This window comes from Bombina bombina, chromosome 1 (assembly GCF_027579735.1).
Source record: "Bombina bombina isolate aBomBom1 chromosome 1, aBomBom1.pri, whole genome shotgun sequence".
NCBI lineage: Eukaryota > Metazoa > Chordata > Amphibia > Anura > Bombinatoridae > Bombina > Bombina bombina.
The window spans coordinates 872,215,674-872,234,846 of record NC_069499.1 but is presented as its reverse complement, the minus strand read 5'-3'; the positions used below and the strand labels follow the sequence as shown (position 1 = coordinate 872,234,846).

At 38.3% G+C, this 19,173-nt stretch overlaps 1 protein-coding gene across 1 annotated transcript; it reads left to right on the top strand.

Moving 5' to 3' along the window:
• The first annotated feature begins 1,213 nt into the window (after nucleotides 1-1,213).
• LOC128640273 (chymotrypsinogen A-like) lies at nucleotides 1,214-5,525 on the top strand. Its single transcript, XM_053692732.1, has 7 exons — nucleotides 1,214-1,265; nucleotides 1,891-1,994; nucleotides 2,688-2,767; nucleotides 3,209-3,287; nucleotides 4,339-4,519; nucleotides 4,907-5,040; nucleotides 5,308-5,525. Exons 1-7 carry the CDS (start codon nucleotides 1,214-1,216, stop codon nucleotides 5,467-5,469), a joined length of 792 nt encoding a protein of 263 aa, XP_053548707.1. The 3' UTR covers nucleotides 5,470-5,525.
• The last annotated feature ends 13,648 nt before the right edge of the window (nucleotides 5,526-19,173 follow it).

Here is a 19,173-nt window from a genome sequence, read left to right as displayed (position 1 = left end):
CTTTGTATGCTCTCAGTGCTTGTTATGAGCTTCCTCTGGAGTGCAATGTATTCCTCGCCAAGGGGAGAATACAATGCATCCACAGGCTATTGAGCAACAGGGCTTCTAGTTGCTTGTGGGGCATGTTCAGCTGCATCTGCTTGTGCTTGTGGGGCATGTTCAGCTGCATCTGCTTGTGGGGCAGGTTCAGCTGCATCTACTGGTGCTTGTGGGGCAGAATCAGCTGCATCTACTAGTGCTTGAGGTGCAGCTGTAGTTTCGGATATATTACCATCTATAGATGGTGGAGCTCGTCCAATGGATGAGGATGGGGGAGGTCATCCCATGGATGAGGATGGTGGAGCTCGTCCCATGGATGAGGATGGTGGAACTTGTCCCATGGATGAGGATGGGGAGGTCTCTTGGCTGATTGATAGTCCCACTGATGACCAGTGTGTGACCACTCAGCCTCTCCAATTGGCACTTCTTGTGACATAGTCGGTGGGTAAAATCCATGACTGACATGAGATTGTGTTGTGGGGGGTTGTGGGGGGCTTCCTCCATGTGATGTCCCTAGTGTGGTTTCTTCCCTATCCTCTCCCTCCCCCCCCCCTTCCATCCCCATGTGCACCCTCTGTCCCTCTCCTGGATGTGCCTGCTCTCTGGGGCTCTCGGGCATCTTCCCTCCCATCATCCCGTCTGGTTCTCCCTCTTTGACAGTGCTCCATGAGATATCCAGTACCTTTGATATTCTTTTATATCCCTCTCCTGATTAGCACTTTTCAACAATTAGCCCTCTCAGTTTCTTTGAGGACAATGACTTTCCTAGTACAATCCAACCCCAAACATTCAATCAAATCCTACAGCATCAGCTATACAAAGTGAGTAGCAATAAAACATATATGTCTGCTATGTGTTCAAAGTACCATAGTTAATATAATTGATATTTATATTATATAGATGTTTGAGTATTGTATCCAGTGCCAGCTGCATATTTTCCCAGAGATAAATTTTGTATTACATTTCATGAAATGTAGCCCTGTGATATATATACATATCACAATCTGGATGTTTAACACATGGGAAATTCATGCAGAGGGAGTTGTCTGTTTGTTCTCCTTGAAAAGACACATGTCCAATCACAGGCAAGAAAAACTACATTATCTGCCGCTTGGTTTCACACCTGAATGGTATATAAGGGCATCCACAACACACTACCTTGTCCAACTCAACCATGGCATTTCTTTGGCTTGTTTCCTGCCTTGCCTTGTTCAGTGCAGCCTATGGTAAGTTTACATATATTATTTTACCCGTTAGGAAATATTTATTATACCCCACATGCATCTGCAATTATCACAATATTTTACTGAGTCTACAAAATAACCAAAAATGTTATACTTTTTCCTGGTTACAAGCATAGATTTGTAGTTGGTTAAATAAAATGGTGCATACTTAGGGTAGAACCTCTACTATACATTCACAATGATATCCAGTCCCAAAATGTCTCATGTGGACAAGAAATGCAACCAAACACAGTTTGGATTTTGTCAGTGACATGAAGCTATAGCTCTCTATACACAATGAGCCATAGCTAAGTGCCTAGTTTCCCTGTTACATTTAGAACAATAAATCTTAAAGAGTCAACTGTAGAAGAGGAATTAGTTTAGTACTGTTTATTAGTAAATACTTTCAAATGTCCCATCTAATATACACATGTTAAACAACACTGCCATAGTTGATAATATTCTATTACTATATTTATGTTAGAGTTACATATAGAAATGAAGGGAGGTTTCTTGGAGGCTGCAATTATGACAAGTTTAATGTCATCATGTATGGGAGCAATAATAATGATTCACGGAAATAACTACAGGTATATGCCTAACTATATTTTTACATGTGTTCTTCCAGGCTGTGGTGTTCCCAGAATTGCTCCTGTGGTGAGTGGATATGCCAGGATTGTGAATGGTGAGGCAGCCGTCCCAGGTTCCTGGCCTTGGCAAGTCTCCCTGCAGGTAATAATGAATGCCCTTTTTAATTTGTAATTATCAGTGAATCCCTGTTTTGATAGTGATCACATGGCATATATTAAAATGAGACCCCTAATGAGAATAAGGAAAGATACCACTTTAATTTGAGAGACAGAAGATTGATTGAGATCCACCAAAAACTCAAAATATCTGTACTTTAATGTAAGATCTGATATTTCAGTGTTAAGCAACCAAAATTTAAGGAGGAAATCTCATATCCTGCTATATGGTTGGGGGTACTGAGATGGTCTGTTTTAAAATCTGATCTACCTATCAGTAAAGCATATATGTATATACTTTTTACTGATGCCTGTGACCATGAGTAAAAATATTTACAGAAGGGACAAACATAATGTAATATCAGTGGCAAAGTGTACCACAGGAGTTGCTTGTACACATGAGCACATCATTTTAAATAAGGTGGCTCATAAGTATCAAAAGATTGATTCAAGTGGGTGATTATGCTTATGCCCCCTCTTAAAGTCTGTGAGTGCAGTCATGATTCCATTATTGAATGTTGAAGTATTAAGATTTATCAATACATGTTCTAGGGGAAGTGTTATTCTAAGATACACTGTTTTATTTTTTCTAATAGAAACTAAACAGCTTAATGACAAAGTAATTTTAGAGTTTTGCCACCATAGAACTGAAAATGATATGGTGTGTGATGTCTTACAGGACAGAACCGGATGGCACTACTGCGGTGGCTCTCTCATTAACAGCGGATGGGTAGTGACTGCTGCTCACTGTGGTGTGCTGTAAGTTTCAGCAATAGTTAATTGTGAATTAGTTATCACATCTAAGGATACAATGCAGTTGTGTGTGTGAGTTTGTATGTATGTGTGTGTACATGTATGTTTATATGTGTGTGACACTGTGTGTGTGTGTGTGTGTGTGTGAGTTTGTATGTATGTGTGTGTGTGAGTTTGTATTTACGTGTGTGTACATGTATGTTTATATGTGTGTGACACTGTGTGTGTGTGTGTGTAGGTGTGTGCGTGTGTGTGTTTATGTTTATATGTGTGTGCACGCGTGTGTGTGTATGCGTGTGCACACAAAACAGGATGCTTCAAGTTTTTTTTTTATCAATATAACTTTCCATTAGAAAGAGAATGCTTATTAAAAGGTGTCTAATAATTGGACAATAATAAAGAACACTATGTCATGGTGCCCTCTCACGTCTTGTGCCACTCCAACAGGTCAACTGACAAGGTAGTTTTGGGAGAACATGACAGAGGCTCAAGCGCTGAAGCCATCCAGTCTCTGGCTGTATCAAAGGTAAGCTATTATTTAATATGGTTAAAAAGGGGGTGGGTCTTACAAAACATAGCTAGAAATAGATTGTAGAGAATGAGGTTTCCACCTGTGCACATGCACCCTTAAGAGTTAGCTTTGTGGCCATCCTTGTGCTCAATATATTTAAATATGGTATTAAAATATAAAAAGTATTAGAATACTAAATATATCACTTAAAGGGATTGTAAAGTCAAAATTAAATGTTGATGATTCCTATAGAGCATGCAATTAAAAAAAAATTCTGTTTACTTCTGTCACCAAACCGATGGTAGGCCGATAGGAGCTTAGGAGTGTGCACTATATGACAGCAGTGTATGTAACAATGTATAACATTACTATAAACAATGTTGAAACTGCTACCAGAAGGCTAAGACACATGCACACTCCTGAGCTCACTTAGGATTACTCTTCAACAAATGATAAAGAGAACTAAGCAAAATTGATCATAGGAGTTAACTTGTTTAAAATTTCATGTTCTATCCAATCCATTTATTTTTTATTTTGCATCTGCTGCCTTTTAATATTGCAGATGGTAATAAAGAGCTTTGGATCCTTTACTTTATTGTAGGGTCTATAGTTTGGGTTGATGCTCTTGTCCTCATACTGACTCCAGGTGATCGTGAGGGTGATAAGTGATTTTATTATTCTATATTATATCTTATGCACTGAAAGTAGATCCGCATTTCAGCATCTTAAAATAGACAAGCAGCTGTTTTGTGCAGTGTATTTGACTATAGACCCCATATACATGCATGGTTCCCAAGAACAGGAGATGTCCGCCCACATTCATGGGGAGAATCATATAATCAAGTACTGGAATTTATAATAGCACAGATGATTTTTATTATGAAATCGCAGTTAGAGCCAACATAAAATACAATTGTATAATATAAAATACAATAATAAATTAAACACTGCGCAGTGCAGGGTTACTTTACAAAATGACAGAGAAAAGAATCACAGGGCGACATTTAACTTTCTCTTAATGCATCTTAAATTTTCTCTTTTTAATTTAATAATTTTCTTCTTACAGGTCTTTACTCACCCCCAATGGAACTCCAACACAATCACCAATGATATCTCCCTTGTTAAACTCGCTACCCCTGCTGTTTTTGGTAACACTGTATCCCCAGTTTGCCTGGCCAACATTGGAGAAGATTATGCTGGCGGACGTCTGTGCGTGACCAGTGGATGGGGAAAGACCAGATACAATGGTGAGAGAGCACTGCTAGGTAGACACCTCATTTACATACACATACTGTAGAGCCACAGACTGCTACATACGAGATACATACATGTTTATGTGTGGCATTTAATGCTGCTTAAACAGATGTTCCTAGGTACAAAGCCTGACCTGATACTGGTTCTTCTGATAAACGTTATGACCAATAAACACTAAAAATCAAGGCTGGACAAATTAAAAAATCCACCTGTGTGCTATTGGGTATAATAGTATTAAAACAAATAACACATCAGTTCTTCCTTATAAGATCTACATGACATCATCTATCTCCCAAGAAAATTCTATCTAGGCCAGTGTAGGAAAATGTGTGTTTAAAGCTGAGTGTTATAGTAACGCTGACCCATCTCTGTCCATACAGCCTTCACAACCCCAAACATTCTGCAGCAGACCGCTCTGCCCCTGCTGACCAACACTCAGTGCAAGAGCTACTGGGGCAACAATATCACTGATGTTATGATCTGCGCTGGTGCTGCCGGTGCCTCATCCTGCATGGTTTGTATCTATTACAATAAATTGTCTTTCTGCTTCACTAACTTTTTACACATTTTTATATTTACATCTTCAAATTACATTTGGAACCTTAGAAACAGAGTGCAACCCTAGCTCTGGTTTACCTGGCTTCTTATGGCTTTCGAAAATACTACAGGAAACCTATCTATCTATCTATTTGTCTGTCTGTCTGTCTTTATATCTGTCATGTGAGAGTAATAATAAATTGTATCAATTTTGAATCTTCTCATTTGATCTCTTCCCCTACAGGGTGACTCTGGTGGACCCCTTGTGTGCCAGGACAATGGTGCTTGGACTCTAGTTGGTATTGTCTCCTGGGGAAGCAGCACCTGCTCTACATCTACCCCAGCTGTCTACGCCCGTGTAACTGTCCTCCGTTCTTGGGTGGACCAGACCCTTGCCGCCAACTAAATAGTTTACATTACATAAATGACATTTAAATAAAACACCATCTCCTTTTCATGAAATCTGTATCAAGTCATTCTTTGTGAGATTTATGGGGGAGGGGGGAATAACCCAAATGTGTAATGTAGCATTTTATTGGATGTAGACAATACTAGGAAGTATCAACTCCAATCATAAAAACAGTTCTGTTTAATTTTATAATTGTCCATATAATGTATCTGTCTCCACAAAATATCCTCTGATAATGGGGTTAAAGGGACATGAAACCCATTTTTTTTCCCTTCATTATTTAGAAAGAGCATGCATTTTTAAACAGCCTTCTAATTTACTTCTATTATCTAATTTGCTTCATTCTCCTTATATCCTTTGTGGAAAAGCGTATCTAGATTGGCTCAGTAGCTGCTGATTTATGGCTGCAAGTAGTTGCCTCGTATGATTGGCACCCCATGTGCATTGCTATTTCTGCAACAAAGGATATCTTAAGAATGAAGCAAATTAGATAATAGAAGTAAATTAAAATGTTGTTTAAAATTGTATTTTCTACCTGAATCATGAAAGAAAAAAATTGGTGTTTAGTGTCCCTTTATTAAAGCATTAATAAGTAACAAATGGAAAACAAAAAAAAACAAAAACAAACTTCTTTTGTTTTTCTTCATTCTTTTTATTAAGTTTCCAAGTTTTATAATGTCCAATAATCCAAGGGGGGAGAAAAAAAAAAGAGGACAATCCCCTCTTAAAAAAGAAAAGAAAACACATCTGTGAATTATTCCTTTTCAGCAGTATCGAGTTCCTTCTAATAACAGCTTGTTCTAAATGTAAACTGACAGAAAGGTAGACATTATGAAAAGAGCAAGAATCAGCCGGCTAGCACGTAACAAGCAGACAAAAATACAGCAATACATCTAGTAGTGATTTCATTACAACGGTACAAACAATCATGTCAGCTCATTCCTTAGATAGACTAACCTTAATAGTATAGTGTTCCCAACTTATTCTGAGCCAGAACAAAGACCAAAGGAACCGGGGAGAAAAAAATAAATAAAAAAAAATTAAGAGAAGAAAAGAAAGGTAAACCACATAGATCAATGAAAATAAAATTAGTTTACCAATTTCCCAAAAGAACTATCTCCGAGTACATAAAAGGGTATATTAAATAGTCTATTTCTCCTGGAAAAATTTTAATACATTCAGACCATTTTTTAAAGAAACTAGTTATTTCATGTTCAGAACTTAAGTTGATATCCATTTGCTCAATTATACATTGTTTTTTCAGATAGTTTTTAATTTCTGCTATACCAGGAATAGATTAATCCTGCCACTTACTACAAATTAAGTTTCTCTTTGCTAAAAATGTCATGTTCGTGATCTTTTTATGTTCAGGAGTTGGGGTTTCCTCCATAAGGAAAACAACCTCGGCCAGGGAGAGAGAGACAATACTGATCTTTAAAGTGTTAATAAGCCAATATTCAATATTAAACCACAGCTGCTTTAACCTCGGACATGTCCAAAGCATGTGAATTAAATATGCAGCAGGTATACGCACATTTTGGACATTTATTAAAATTAGGATTATGCCAGTTAAACCCTTTCTGCGGCGTGTAATAAAATCTATATAACAACTTTATGTGAGATTCTCTCCAGCTTGAAGATAAGGTAGTTTGCCTTACTAAGACAATAGAACGTTTCACAAGTTCTAAACCTAGTATATCCCTTCCGATTATCAAATTGTTCCACTTTTGTGCTATGTCAGTCAAATTTGAGTCACCGGCCTGACCAACTACAAGATCATACCAAATTGAAATAGAGAACAGGTAATTTCTAGCAAGAATGGACCAGCTATCTAATTTACCCCATGTCCAAGTCCATCCATATTTCTTAGTAAGTTCAAAAACATAATGTCTGACTTGGAGTTAGGCAAAACAGTCTGGGTGTCTTGAGCTATAAACTGGTTAAGAAAAGAGAGACCTTATGCCAGGTGTGAAAAACTTGCAACTGTGTGCCTCCCTGAAACTCAGGATTACCCCAAATTATCTGAAATTTGGGAATACTAAGATTAATGTCTAAGTTTGACCCCAGCTTTTTCCAGGCATGATTTACTGTGTAGAGAGAGCTAAGAAGTTTCACTTGTTTTGGGATTGTGATAACTGGGCAATGGATAAGAGCCACTGGATGATAAGGATAGAGCATATTTATCTCAAGACTATTATTAGTAAAGTAATCTTTGCTCAGAATCCAATCTATCACAATACATGATAGACTTCCCCTTTCCTCTCTCTGGCCACCATCTACTAACTTTTTCTCTTACTCTACCCTGCTACATCTTTGCAAGCCCCCAAGAAACTGCTACCTTACCGAAGTTTAAATGACTTGGATCTCACAAACTTTTCCACTCAACTGAATCCTCTGCTCTCTGACATTTCAACCCTCTCTTGCCTAAACCTCATTGCTTTATAGTATAATTTGGCACTAAAATCAACAATTGACAAAGCTGCACCCTCCACGGTTCATCGTACATCAATCACTCAACGGCAAACATGGCCCACCAAACAAACCAGATATCTTCAGGAATGTTCATGGGCTGCTGAACGGCATTGGAGGAAATCACGCACCTGTGCTGATTTCTGTCATTTTAAATTCATCCTTAAATACAACTCTGCGCTCAGCCTGGCCAAACAAGTCAATTTTTCCTCCCTTGTGTCATGTCATGCATCCAACCCCAGAAAGCTGTTCTCAACCTTTAACTCCCTTCTACATCCGCCTGCACCCCCGCCCACTATCAACCTCACTGCTCAGATTATTCTGATCACTTCAAAAATAAAATTGACACCATTAGAAAAGATATCTGCACCTCACATCCTTCAAACACAGCAATCCTACCCACCCCTTCTATTAACAAAACTCTATGCTACTTCCCTCCTGTAACAGAGGAAGAAGTCTCTGTACTCCTATCCTTGACTCATCTCACAACCTGCCCACTTGACCCTATTCCTTCACAACTTCTTCCCTCTCTCTCTCTGCTTCACTAACCCCTACCCTATCTCAACTCTTTAACCAATCTGTCACTGCTGGCACATTTCTGGATACATTCAAGCATGTGTCAATCATACCAATCCTAAAAATGCCCTCGCTTGACCCCTCCACGCATCCTAACTATCAACCGGTCTCCTTACTTCCCTTTGCTTCAAAATTATTGGAAGGACTGGTCTATAATTGGCTAACTCAATTTCTCACAACTAACTCCTTACCTGATCCTCTACAATCTGGTTTATGCCCTAAACACTCAATAGAAACTGCTCTTGCTAAAGTAACATATGACCTGTTATCAGCTATAGCAAAAGGCCAATACTCCTTACTAATTCTTCTTGATCTATCCGCTGCTTTTGACACAGTCGACCATCCTCTCCTCCTAAAAATACTACATTCATTTGGCATCCGAGACACAGCTCTCTCCTGGTTTACCTCATATCTCTCAAACCGCTCTTTTTCAGTTTCATTTAACAACATATCTTGTGATCCTATGCCACTCTCAGTTGGAGTACTGCAAGGCTCTGTCTTGGGCCCCTTGCTTTTCTCTCTCTATACATCCGCTCCAGGAAAACTTATAGCCTCCTTTGAATTACAGTACCACTTATATGCTGATGATACCCAAATCTATCTTTCCTCTCCTGATATCTCTCCCTCTTTACTCAACCAGATTTACAACTGTCTCTCAGAAATGTACCCTTGGATATCTTCACACTACCTCCAACTCAATATGTCCAAAACTAAGCTGCTTCTTATTCCCCCCTCTTCGAGGCATCCAACACCTAACATTTGTCTGACGGTTGGAGACTCTATTCTCAACATCTCACCCCAGGTCCACTGTCTTGGGGTCACACTAGACTCAAAGCTCACATTCAACCCACATATACAAGCTCAACAAACTACAAAAATACTTATTCATTCCCTCATTTTGTCACGCATTGATTATTGCAATCTACTCCTGAATGGCCTTCCAAAACACCTCCTCTCCTCCCTCCAATCTATTATGAATGCTTCTGCTAGACTCATCCACCTAATTCGCTGATCTACATCAGCTGCTCTGCCATTCTCTACACTGGCTCCCCATACACTGCAGAATACAATTTAAAGTATTAACCCTAACTTACAAAGCATTAAACTAGCTTCCAACTATATTTCCTCTCTCATAGTGAAATATTCATTTTCGATCAACCTCTGACCTACGTCTCTCCACTCATGTTATCTCTACGTCCCACTCCCGCCTCCAAGACTTTGCACGTGTTGCTCCTGTCCTCTGGAACTCTACCCCGCTCCATAAGACTGTCTTCAACCTTTTATAGCTTCAGACGCTCCTTGAAAACCCACCTATTCAGAGAGGCATACCATCTCTCCTCCATTCCTCATCCGAACCAAACTAATACATGAACTGCCTCACTGCTGCAACTACAACCAATGTAACAAGCTACCTAAACCTTATGTCTCTGCACCCTAAACCTGTAGACTGTGAGCTCTCTTCCTCCTGTACTTGATTTGTTTAGTTTTGTTATGTTTTGTATTTTATCAAAAATCTTTGTCATTGTATACCCCTATCATTGTACCCGGCGCTACGGAATTTGGCGGCGCTATACAAATAAATGATAATAATAATGTGTGATAGGAAGACCAAGCTATACTTACTAAGATCTGGGAGGGATAAAAAAAGTTTATTAATAGAAATTCGTGGTCTTTTACTTCTCCAGATAAAATATCGCAAGGCTATGTTTAGACTCCTCAAATCTCTACTCTTTAGCAAGACTGAAACATTCTGTAAAGTATATAAAATTTTTGGTAGCAAGACCATTTTAAACAGGGCTATACGACCTGACAGAGAATATTTTGCCAGTTTTTCATATAGTCCTTTATTTTAATAAGATATGGGAAATATTGAGTCTATACCAGTATTGAGGTTTTAGGGAAATATTAATTCCAAGATATTTAGAAGTATTAATCTTATATCCAGAAAAGGATCCAAAGATATTTATGAGTGATAACAATTTTGAAATATTAAATATAGTATTTGAAGTGTACACAAGAACATCGTCAGCGTATAAGGCTATAATAATAAATAATAATAAAGGCCCCAACCTTTATTTAATCTATTTGCTGTCTTATCTTAATGGCTAATGGTTGAATATTGAGGTTAAATAGAAGAGAAGAGAGCGGGTATCCCTGACGGGTGCCTCTTTGAATATAGATTAGGAGAGATTCTATATAATTAACGCTTAACCTAGTTGAAGAGTTTCCGTATAAGTTTTTAATAAATACGAGAAAGCTATCTTTAAAACCAAAGCAAGGGAGCGTGTCTAACAGATGTTGGTAGTGTACGGAGTCAAATGGTTTTTCAGCGTCAATTACGATAATTGCAGAATCTGAATATTCTTGCCCAACCTCTACTTGAAAATTATAAAAATGGTCTAAAACCAGAAAGACCTCTCTGATTTTAGTTGCTGAATTGCGTTTAGACAAAAATCCCGCTTGGGGGGATATTTATCAAGCTGTCAACTATGTTGCATTCGCCGGCATCAATACGATCTCCATATTTATTTTAAAAAACGTCAAAAACATGCGCACCAGGGGGCGGAGCCTATGCTTGGAGCGGCAGGACGTGTTTTGGAGGAGCTCCTGCATGTATTCTATAAACTTTGCTTTCTATTTGCAACTAAGAAGAGCTATTCTACCAAAGATTGTTTTTTTCAGGAAGCTAAGATCCCTTACCTAATATATTTGAGGTACAGGAGCGATCAACTGACCTATGTTATCCAAGTGAGCTGTACACACTGCTTGTGAATAGCGTGGCTAGGGCTGCCGCATATATTTCCCCTTCAGGCCCCTGGGTCTAAAAGTACACAGATACGATTACTCTTACAATCCATTCGATACCAGCATTACTGAAGTATACATAAAGCCACCATTGTTATACAAGATAGACAACGGGAGAATTCAGCCGTTTTCACCAGAGTGTACCTACTAAAGATGGCGCCTGGTACTGAAAGGATACTTACAGCCGTGACAAGGCTGCTAAACGATCACCACAAGAAACTACAACAGACTTGGGCCACTGAGTGTAACAACCTCCGTGTGCTAGTTAGACAGGTAGGACACCACCATCTGACACCAAGAGTCTCAAAGAGCCTATCTTAAGCTTACCGAACCCACTACCTCAAGCCCAGGAGGCGGTGAGCCCATCTGACAGAGACCCTCTGGCAGTGGATGAATGCCCAGAAGATGTCCCGGGCACAAGTGCGAGACAATTACAGGTCTCCTGGCTCCAGCGAACCGTGGCTGGGACATTGAGTGCAGCAGGTGCCGCTGTTACCACAAGTTTAGAGATGGCCCATTACTCGCAACTCATGAGTGATTCTGGTGAGATGTGCCGGGAGCGGTGCGGCCTGGGAGTTGCAGCTGGGGAAAGGTGGAAGTCTGGAAAGTGGTCTGCTTACCAAGAGATGAGCACCACTGGAGAGGTGTGTGTCACGGCGGTGAAATCTTCTGTTGCGCACCATAGCCTCCCTTTGGAAAGAACGCGGCTGAGAGATAGAGCAGCAGAATGGGACACCTCTCAGAGACCTTTGTGCCAATCCTTTGTTCATGTGGACACACTTCATTTTTGCCGACCTTTTGACCCTGGGGGCTCTCAAGAGGGAAAGCGTAACATACCGGCTATAGGGTGAAGCTTACTTAGAGAAACTGGGACAGTTTATTTGGTTTGACTTTTTCTTTTGCTGGCCACTAGTTATAAGAGCTGGCTTATGTTTCAACCCCATTGTCAAGCTAATTCCTCTTTCAAGTTTAGATATAGCTTAAATAGTTTTGATATATATAAGTTCCCCCTACATGAATAATGCTGCAACCTTGTGGGTTCTACCAATCTTCATGGAACAACGTGTGCCTATGTTCTGGTGGCGCAGTTAGAACCTAGTATTATACAATATGAGGTTGATAGAAAGTGCCTCTATGTTTGTATATAATACTAATAGCTTTTACTATCTGCAGCAGCCTGACTAGTATATTCCTATTGGATATCCACAATTCAGATATTTGGGATTTTACTGTAACTCATATGTTTGCTTGTTATGCAATGTCTGGGTCCACTTATATGCTTCAATACCCCTAATAATCACATATACCAAACTCCTACGCAATAGGTATTTTGCTAAGCCTGTAGCTATTTATATAACTGATATGTAATGATTAATGGTGTACTCCTGATGTAAGGTTTATACTATATTGGGGAATATATTTCTTTACTGTTTGTTGGTTATGCACAATGAGTCATGTTGTATTTTAGTGTGTTAATGTACTAACAGCTGTTTAGTCTCATGCAATGCAATATTTTTTAGATTACTGTACAAAATATGTTAAGAACCCCCCTATTCTATTTGCAGATATAGCTGTCACCCACATTACGTTTAGAACGTTCAACCTACATACTATTTAATTCCTAATATCCTATTTTATGATAATTGCTTCTATGTACTCAGCGTTATGCGATATGATAGATTATGCTCTCTTTGGTTAATGTGTAGTGTGATAGAGAAATATTAGGGTGAGATACACACCAGAGTGTATTCACACCCTTAGGGGGCGCCTCCTGTAACTAATCACATATAACATATGTAAAATATTCACAAAACATATAAGAATATATCTAATATATTGCCTACAGAAATTATATAAATAACAAGTGTGGAGAAAAAAGTACCACAAAAACAAATGTCCAATCAATGGTAAGAGAGTGAAGTCCCAATCAGTGCTGTGTCAAAAGAAAATCCAGTAGGCAGCTCTCGGTCTTAGGATGGTCTTCCTGGTAGAGGGGTAACTGAAAATAGAGAGAACACAGAGGCGCCAAACATGGCCTAGTACAGCCAAAAACAAAAATATAAAATCCACACCTGTGACAAATGAATACTCACAAACGAGCTGCACCCTTTGGTGCTAGTGGAGCAGACTGGAGCCTCTCAGTGGTCCAGCTCACTGGTACACTTCAGGGGTCAAGCGTGGTCCTGGGTAATGGTTGTTAGCAGATTCCTAGATGGACACAAAATGTGCAAACCATAGTCAAGTACCGTTTGATCAACACAATGGTGAAATAAGCTATCCTACTTACAGAATCCAAAGCACCTGTGGGTGCATAAACAGCAAACTGGAACCAAACAGTCGCCCAGTAGACTGAATCCTCCAGGAAGATATAGGAATTCGCTCAGGTGCCAATAATCATGTTAGCAAAATATAAAGGATATAAAATACTTCATAGAAGAAAGCAAGTGTATGTCTAAAAAATCTCTTTATTAAAAATGCGACGCGTTTCTCAGCTATAACGAGCTGTTTCCTCAGGCTAAAAATATTTGTAAAACACATTCAGAATACACTTGCTTTATACCAAATCTAAAACTCCTCTAGAGCCAATCAGGTTGCTCCAACCTTAATGGTCATCATGTATTAACACCTGTCTGTAGGGAGGTTGAGATGGCAACCAACAGTCTAAACAAAGTTCAGCACAATAGTAAGAAAGCCTCAGCAAATCACAGTTGTGACAGAATAGTAGTCTTTATACATATCAGTATGAACAATGTAATATAAATCAAATAATCATTGTATAGCATTTGGACATATACATAATAAATCTGATGTGGTGAGCTCTTTGCCTCTAAAAATTATGCAAACGAGAGAACATGAGCAAATGCAAACAATGAGATTCAGACCCTGTACATAATGTGATTTTTCTGCATACAATATGCTCGATATACATATCTTAGTAAATCTTTATAAGATAAATCCTGCCTAACCATGTCCTAAAATATAAAAAAAAAAATATATATATATATAAATAAAAAATTATATATAAGTAAATATATATAAAGAAACAAAATATAATACATAAAACCATATCATGGTAGCATACTCAATATTATCTACCCTAGTGGTGATATCTTATTACAAGCCCTAATATATTCGTTGGTAACAATGTGTGATAAATAAGTTAGTAAATACTAGTAAATGACTGATAAATATCAAAATAAATAATATTGTGAACAGTCTGCAACCAAGTATCGAGCATATGATTGTCTAAATGCTCGATTACTACTACCTGATGTCACAAAGTGTCCAGAAGATCAGTGAAGGTATAGAGTGGTAGGCGTTATCATTGAAAGACCCTGGTTCGGGTACATATTTGGAACCTGCTCCGTGTATGACCCTTAGAAATCAGCGTATTAAGCACTGATCTGCTTGTTTTTCAGTGTGTAGTTGAAGTTAATAATCGTGCGCGGTGCTGCCCCGACACTGGGCGTGGGCTGTTTGAGTTACATAAATTTGTGGATCGGTGATTGGATAAAAACTTAGTAGGAAGGGCTAGCCTACTCGCGTTATGACACTATGTGTCATGTGTGCTCGGCACTAGCCTATCAAATAAACAGTCTTATAAACAATGCTGTTTAGCCTACAATTTATCGTCAGTCTGCACTTGTAGTCCATTCATTTGATAGTGTCTCCGGGTGATAAAGTGAATAATCTTAATCAACCATTGTGAATGGGGGTAAAGTCATAATGTTAATATTAAACCAATTGGACGGTGTAAATAATCTGAACACATATTGAGTTTGTATGTATTACAGTAGTTAGCTAGAAATATTAATGTGCAGTATGAGTTTATGATAATCGACATCTACCTCATACTTATTTGATGGTAAAATGTATGTGGTGTATATTAGATCGACCTCAGTGCATAATGTGGTGGGTGTATAGAAGGAAAATAATGAAAAAAGGGGGGTTTTTTTAAGCTATGGCGTGCATGTGTGAAGAGAGATCAATTGTAATAAGCACCGATAGTGAATAATACCGGTGTGCAATAGTTCCCGTTTGGTAGTGGTATGGTCTGACTAATGTGCAAAGGATATTCTATCAAGCTATAATAAATGTGAATATCTCTATGGGCCCAATTGAACGTGCTCTCTATGAGGTTGGAATAAAATAATAATGATATAATATATATATTTAAAAGTGATTGAAATTACGGGAACTATATAAGACAACTAAACTAGAAAGAATAAAAGGTGCCATTTGTGTTACATAATAGAGATCTGTATGTGTATATATATGTTAGACTTTGTAAGTGAATTAATTGAAAGTGAGACAACTCACTTAAACTTAGTGAGGCCATCTCATAGTCTAGGAGCTTTTTGATCTTAACGTCAAATAAAATAGGTACAGCATATATATGCTTGCTAGTTGATTATATAACAATCCTGGAGGCCATATATACAGTTGAACAATCTAAGCTAACAGAACCTATACCCACTGACTAAAATCTTATTAAAAAAAGAAATTTAAATCTTAAGGATTAAATCCTAAAGCTCACAAAAGAGATGAGGCAAGTATTAATGGGGATTAGAGCCAGGGCTTTTCCTATACCCAATGTAGTAGGACAGATACCTAGAGTGATTTCTGAATAATACAAAATGCAAAACTTGTTAGAGGGTCCTGGGGCTGGATGCTGTTACTAAATCAAAAAGAAGCCATATCTAGATTTTCATTCAAACCGAATGGCTGTAGTGTGACAAATTTTTTGATCCAAAAGGATTCTCTTCTCCTAAGGGTTATGAAAGCATCCTTATTTGATCTAGATATCATCTCTATCGGTGTTATCCTAATGGGGTCTTTTTGAGTCTTGTGAAAATTCAGACAGTGTCTTGAGACACTGTGAGATTTGGATAATTTTTTGATGTTATATGAGTGTTCGCCCCATCGTTTTTTGACTCTGCGGCAGGTGCGGCCCACATATTGCACCCCACATTTGCAATTAAGCAAATATATTACAAAAGATGTTTCACAAGTCATGTGATTCTGGATCACAAAGGATGATCCAGAAAGATGTAAACGAGGAAACTCTGTGAGTAATATAGCAACACATACCACAGCGTTTTCTGAAACATTTGGAGACCAGAGACTTCTGCTTGTTACTGCCAAACCCAATGCATGGGGAAACTTTATGGCTGGTCGATTTATCCCTCACTATCTTGCTCGGTGCTAAGGCCGTTTTAAGAGTTGGTGCTCTCCTGTATACTACTTTGGGTTTATCACCCAAAAGTTGTTTGAGAGTTGGATCATTGGTAAGGATCAACTAGTGTTTATTGAGAATTTTGTTTACTGCAAGATGGTTAGAGTTATATCTGGTAATAAAAAGAGGAGGATTAGTATCCTTGAAAGCAGTTTGATTTTTAACTTTCTTATTAAAGTAGCTCGATCTATCTTCATTTCTTTTTTTTTTATATATTTATTTTTCAATTTTCCAGCATTTTCCAACAAACTTAGTACATACATGAAACTTAGTATTCCAATTGTATAGAAGAGCGATGTAAATCTATAAGTCATACTCGACATAGTACTTCTCATGTAAATAACCATATTGCAAACTAAACCCGCCACATGCTCAGATACTCTCCCTTCTCCTTTTAGAACAAATTACAGAACATTATTTGCCTTATCAAACAGGGTTGATTCCTTATGGCGAAACCAAAAAACAAAAACAATAACACTAAAGAAAAAGGGGAAAAAAAAGAAAAGAAAAAAAGAAAAAAAAAAGCACAAAAATCACCGGGATATAACTAGGAAAGGAGGTCTCCTCTGGCCTCACCGCCCCCCCCTCACTGTCACCAGCCACCTCCCCGAGCCAGTCCCCCGGGAAATGACCCGCAAGTATTTGTAATTGGAAATATGGAGTGTTCCTAAATGGTTTGACTAGCATTATTTGTATCGGAAGTGGACATGATAAAATAAATAACTTCCAGTGTCTAAAAAACACTGCAAGACAATCATCAGTTATATTTTGTAAGTTATACTGTTCTGAAATAACTTGCGTGATTAATGCTTTTTTTAACTCTTGCAGTGTGGGAGCGGTTTTGGCCTTCCAGGATCTTAATATTAAAATGCGACCCAACAATATAATTATATTAATTAATTTAGTTCCTTGCTGAGCGTTTTGTACCAGAAAGAATATCTCCAACGGTTGAATCACATAGTCTATCCTAAGAGTTACTTTCATCCAATAGAAAGTTTTTGCCCAAAACTGAGCAATCTTTGGACAGGACCAAAAACAATGAAATAGATCCGCGCTGGAGGCACTACACCGCGTACATAGATTTCCAGTCTTATACCATCTAGATAATCTATCTGGTGTTAAATACGTCATTAACGATAGTTTGATCTGTGATTCCCTCCATGAGGTTAAGATCCAGCTTTTCTGTATTGCTTTAAAGGCGTTTGTTACCACTGAGCCTTCTATCTCTGGAAATATTTTACTTATATTTTTAGCCGGGTTCCTCTTAACCATAAACCCCGCCTGATTCTCATGGATTAATAACCCCAAATGCGGACTCAATCTCTTTGCCAAAATCGATACCAATAGTTTATAGTCCGTATTTAATACAGAGATGGGTCTATAGGACTCCGGAAGTTCTGGGTCTTTATTTTTTTTGGGAATCAAGGATACAACCGCTGCAGCAAAATATGGAGAACACTTACTATTCTTGACAAAGTAAAGGTTAAATAACTCTGCCAATGCGGATACTATCTGTGGTTGGAGAATCCTATAAAATTCTATAGGTAGACAATCTGGTCCAGCTGCTTTATTGGCTTTAGCAGCCTTAATAGCCGCACTAATTTCCTCTTCTGTGATCGGTTTATTGATTTCTGCCAATGTTTCAGTTGTAATTTTTGGCGTCTTAATTTTGTCCCAGAAAGCTTTCCTACTGTCTATCTCATGTTCTTCAGCTTTATATAGTTTGGTAAAATAATCAAAGAATACTTTAACAATCTCTGCATTATTAGTTACTCTTCTGAGATTACTCCTGATAGCCGTAATATTATTCCTATTAGCAGCCTTAGTTAGTCTTGCCAGGAATTTAGCAGATCTCCCAGCAAACCCATCATAAATGATCTTCTGTCTTTGTATCTCTAGCGCAGATTTTTGATTGATGTGTGTATCATAGGCCAATTTGGCATCTATATATTTCTGCCAATTGACAGAAGAGCGTCCTTCTAGATATACTCTGTATGTGTTCTTGACCCGGTTAGATAGTTGTAATTCCAATTGCTTAGCTTTTTTTTTCCGCTTACACATATAATGCTTGATTTCCCCACGTAGGACAGCTTTGGCTGCTTCCCAGAAGTATTCAGGTTTATCTACATATGCACTATTAAATCTATAGTATTCTTCCCACTGATTACAAAGCCAATTATGGAAATGCTCATCATTAACCAAGTATTTAGGGAAAAAAATAGACTGGTTAACACTCCTATCTAAGCTAGGTGAGTTTAAAGTCAAGGAAATCACTGCGTGATCAGAGATTACAATATCCCCTATCTCCGTCGTCCAGTTACGGCCACTCAAAGACACTGGGATCAAGATAAAATCTATCCGAGAAAGAGATTGATGACCCTTTGATAGACACGTAAAAGCTTTCAGATCTGGATGCTGCAGACGCCAAATGTCTATCAAACCTAATTGCGCACAAACTTTCTGCAAAATATCGGTTTTCCTCTCACGCGAACATCTGGGGGCTTTACTATCTCTGTCTAAAATCGCATCGGCTATCAAATTGAAATCCCCAGCTAATATTAGATTCTGTCCTGTATATTTATGTAAATATTGTATCATCCTGTCCCAAAACTCTC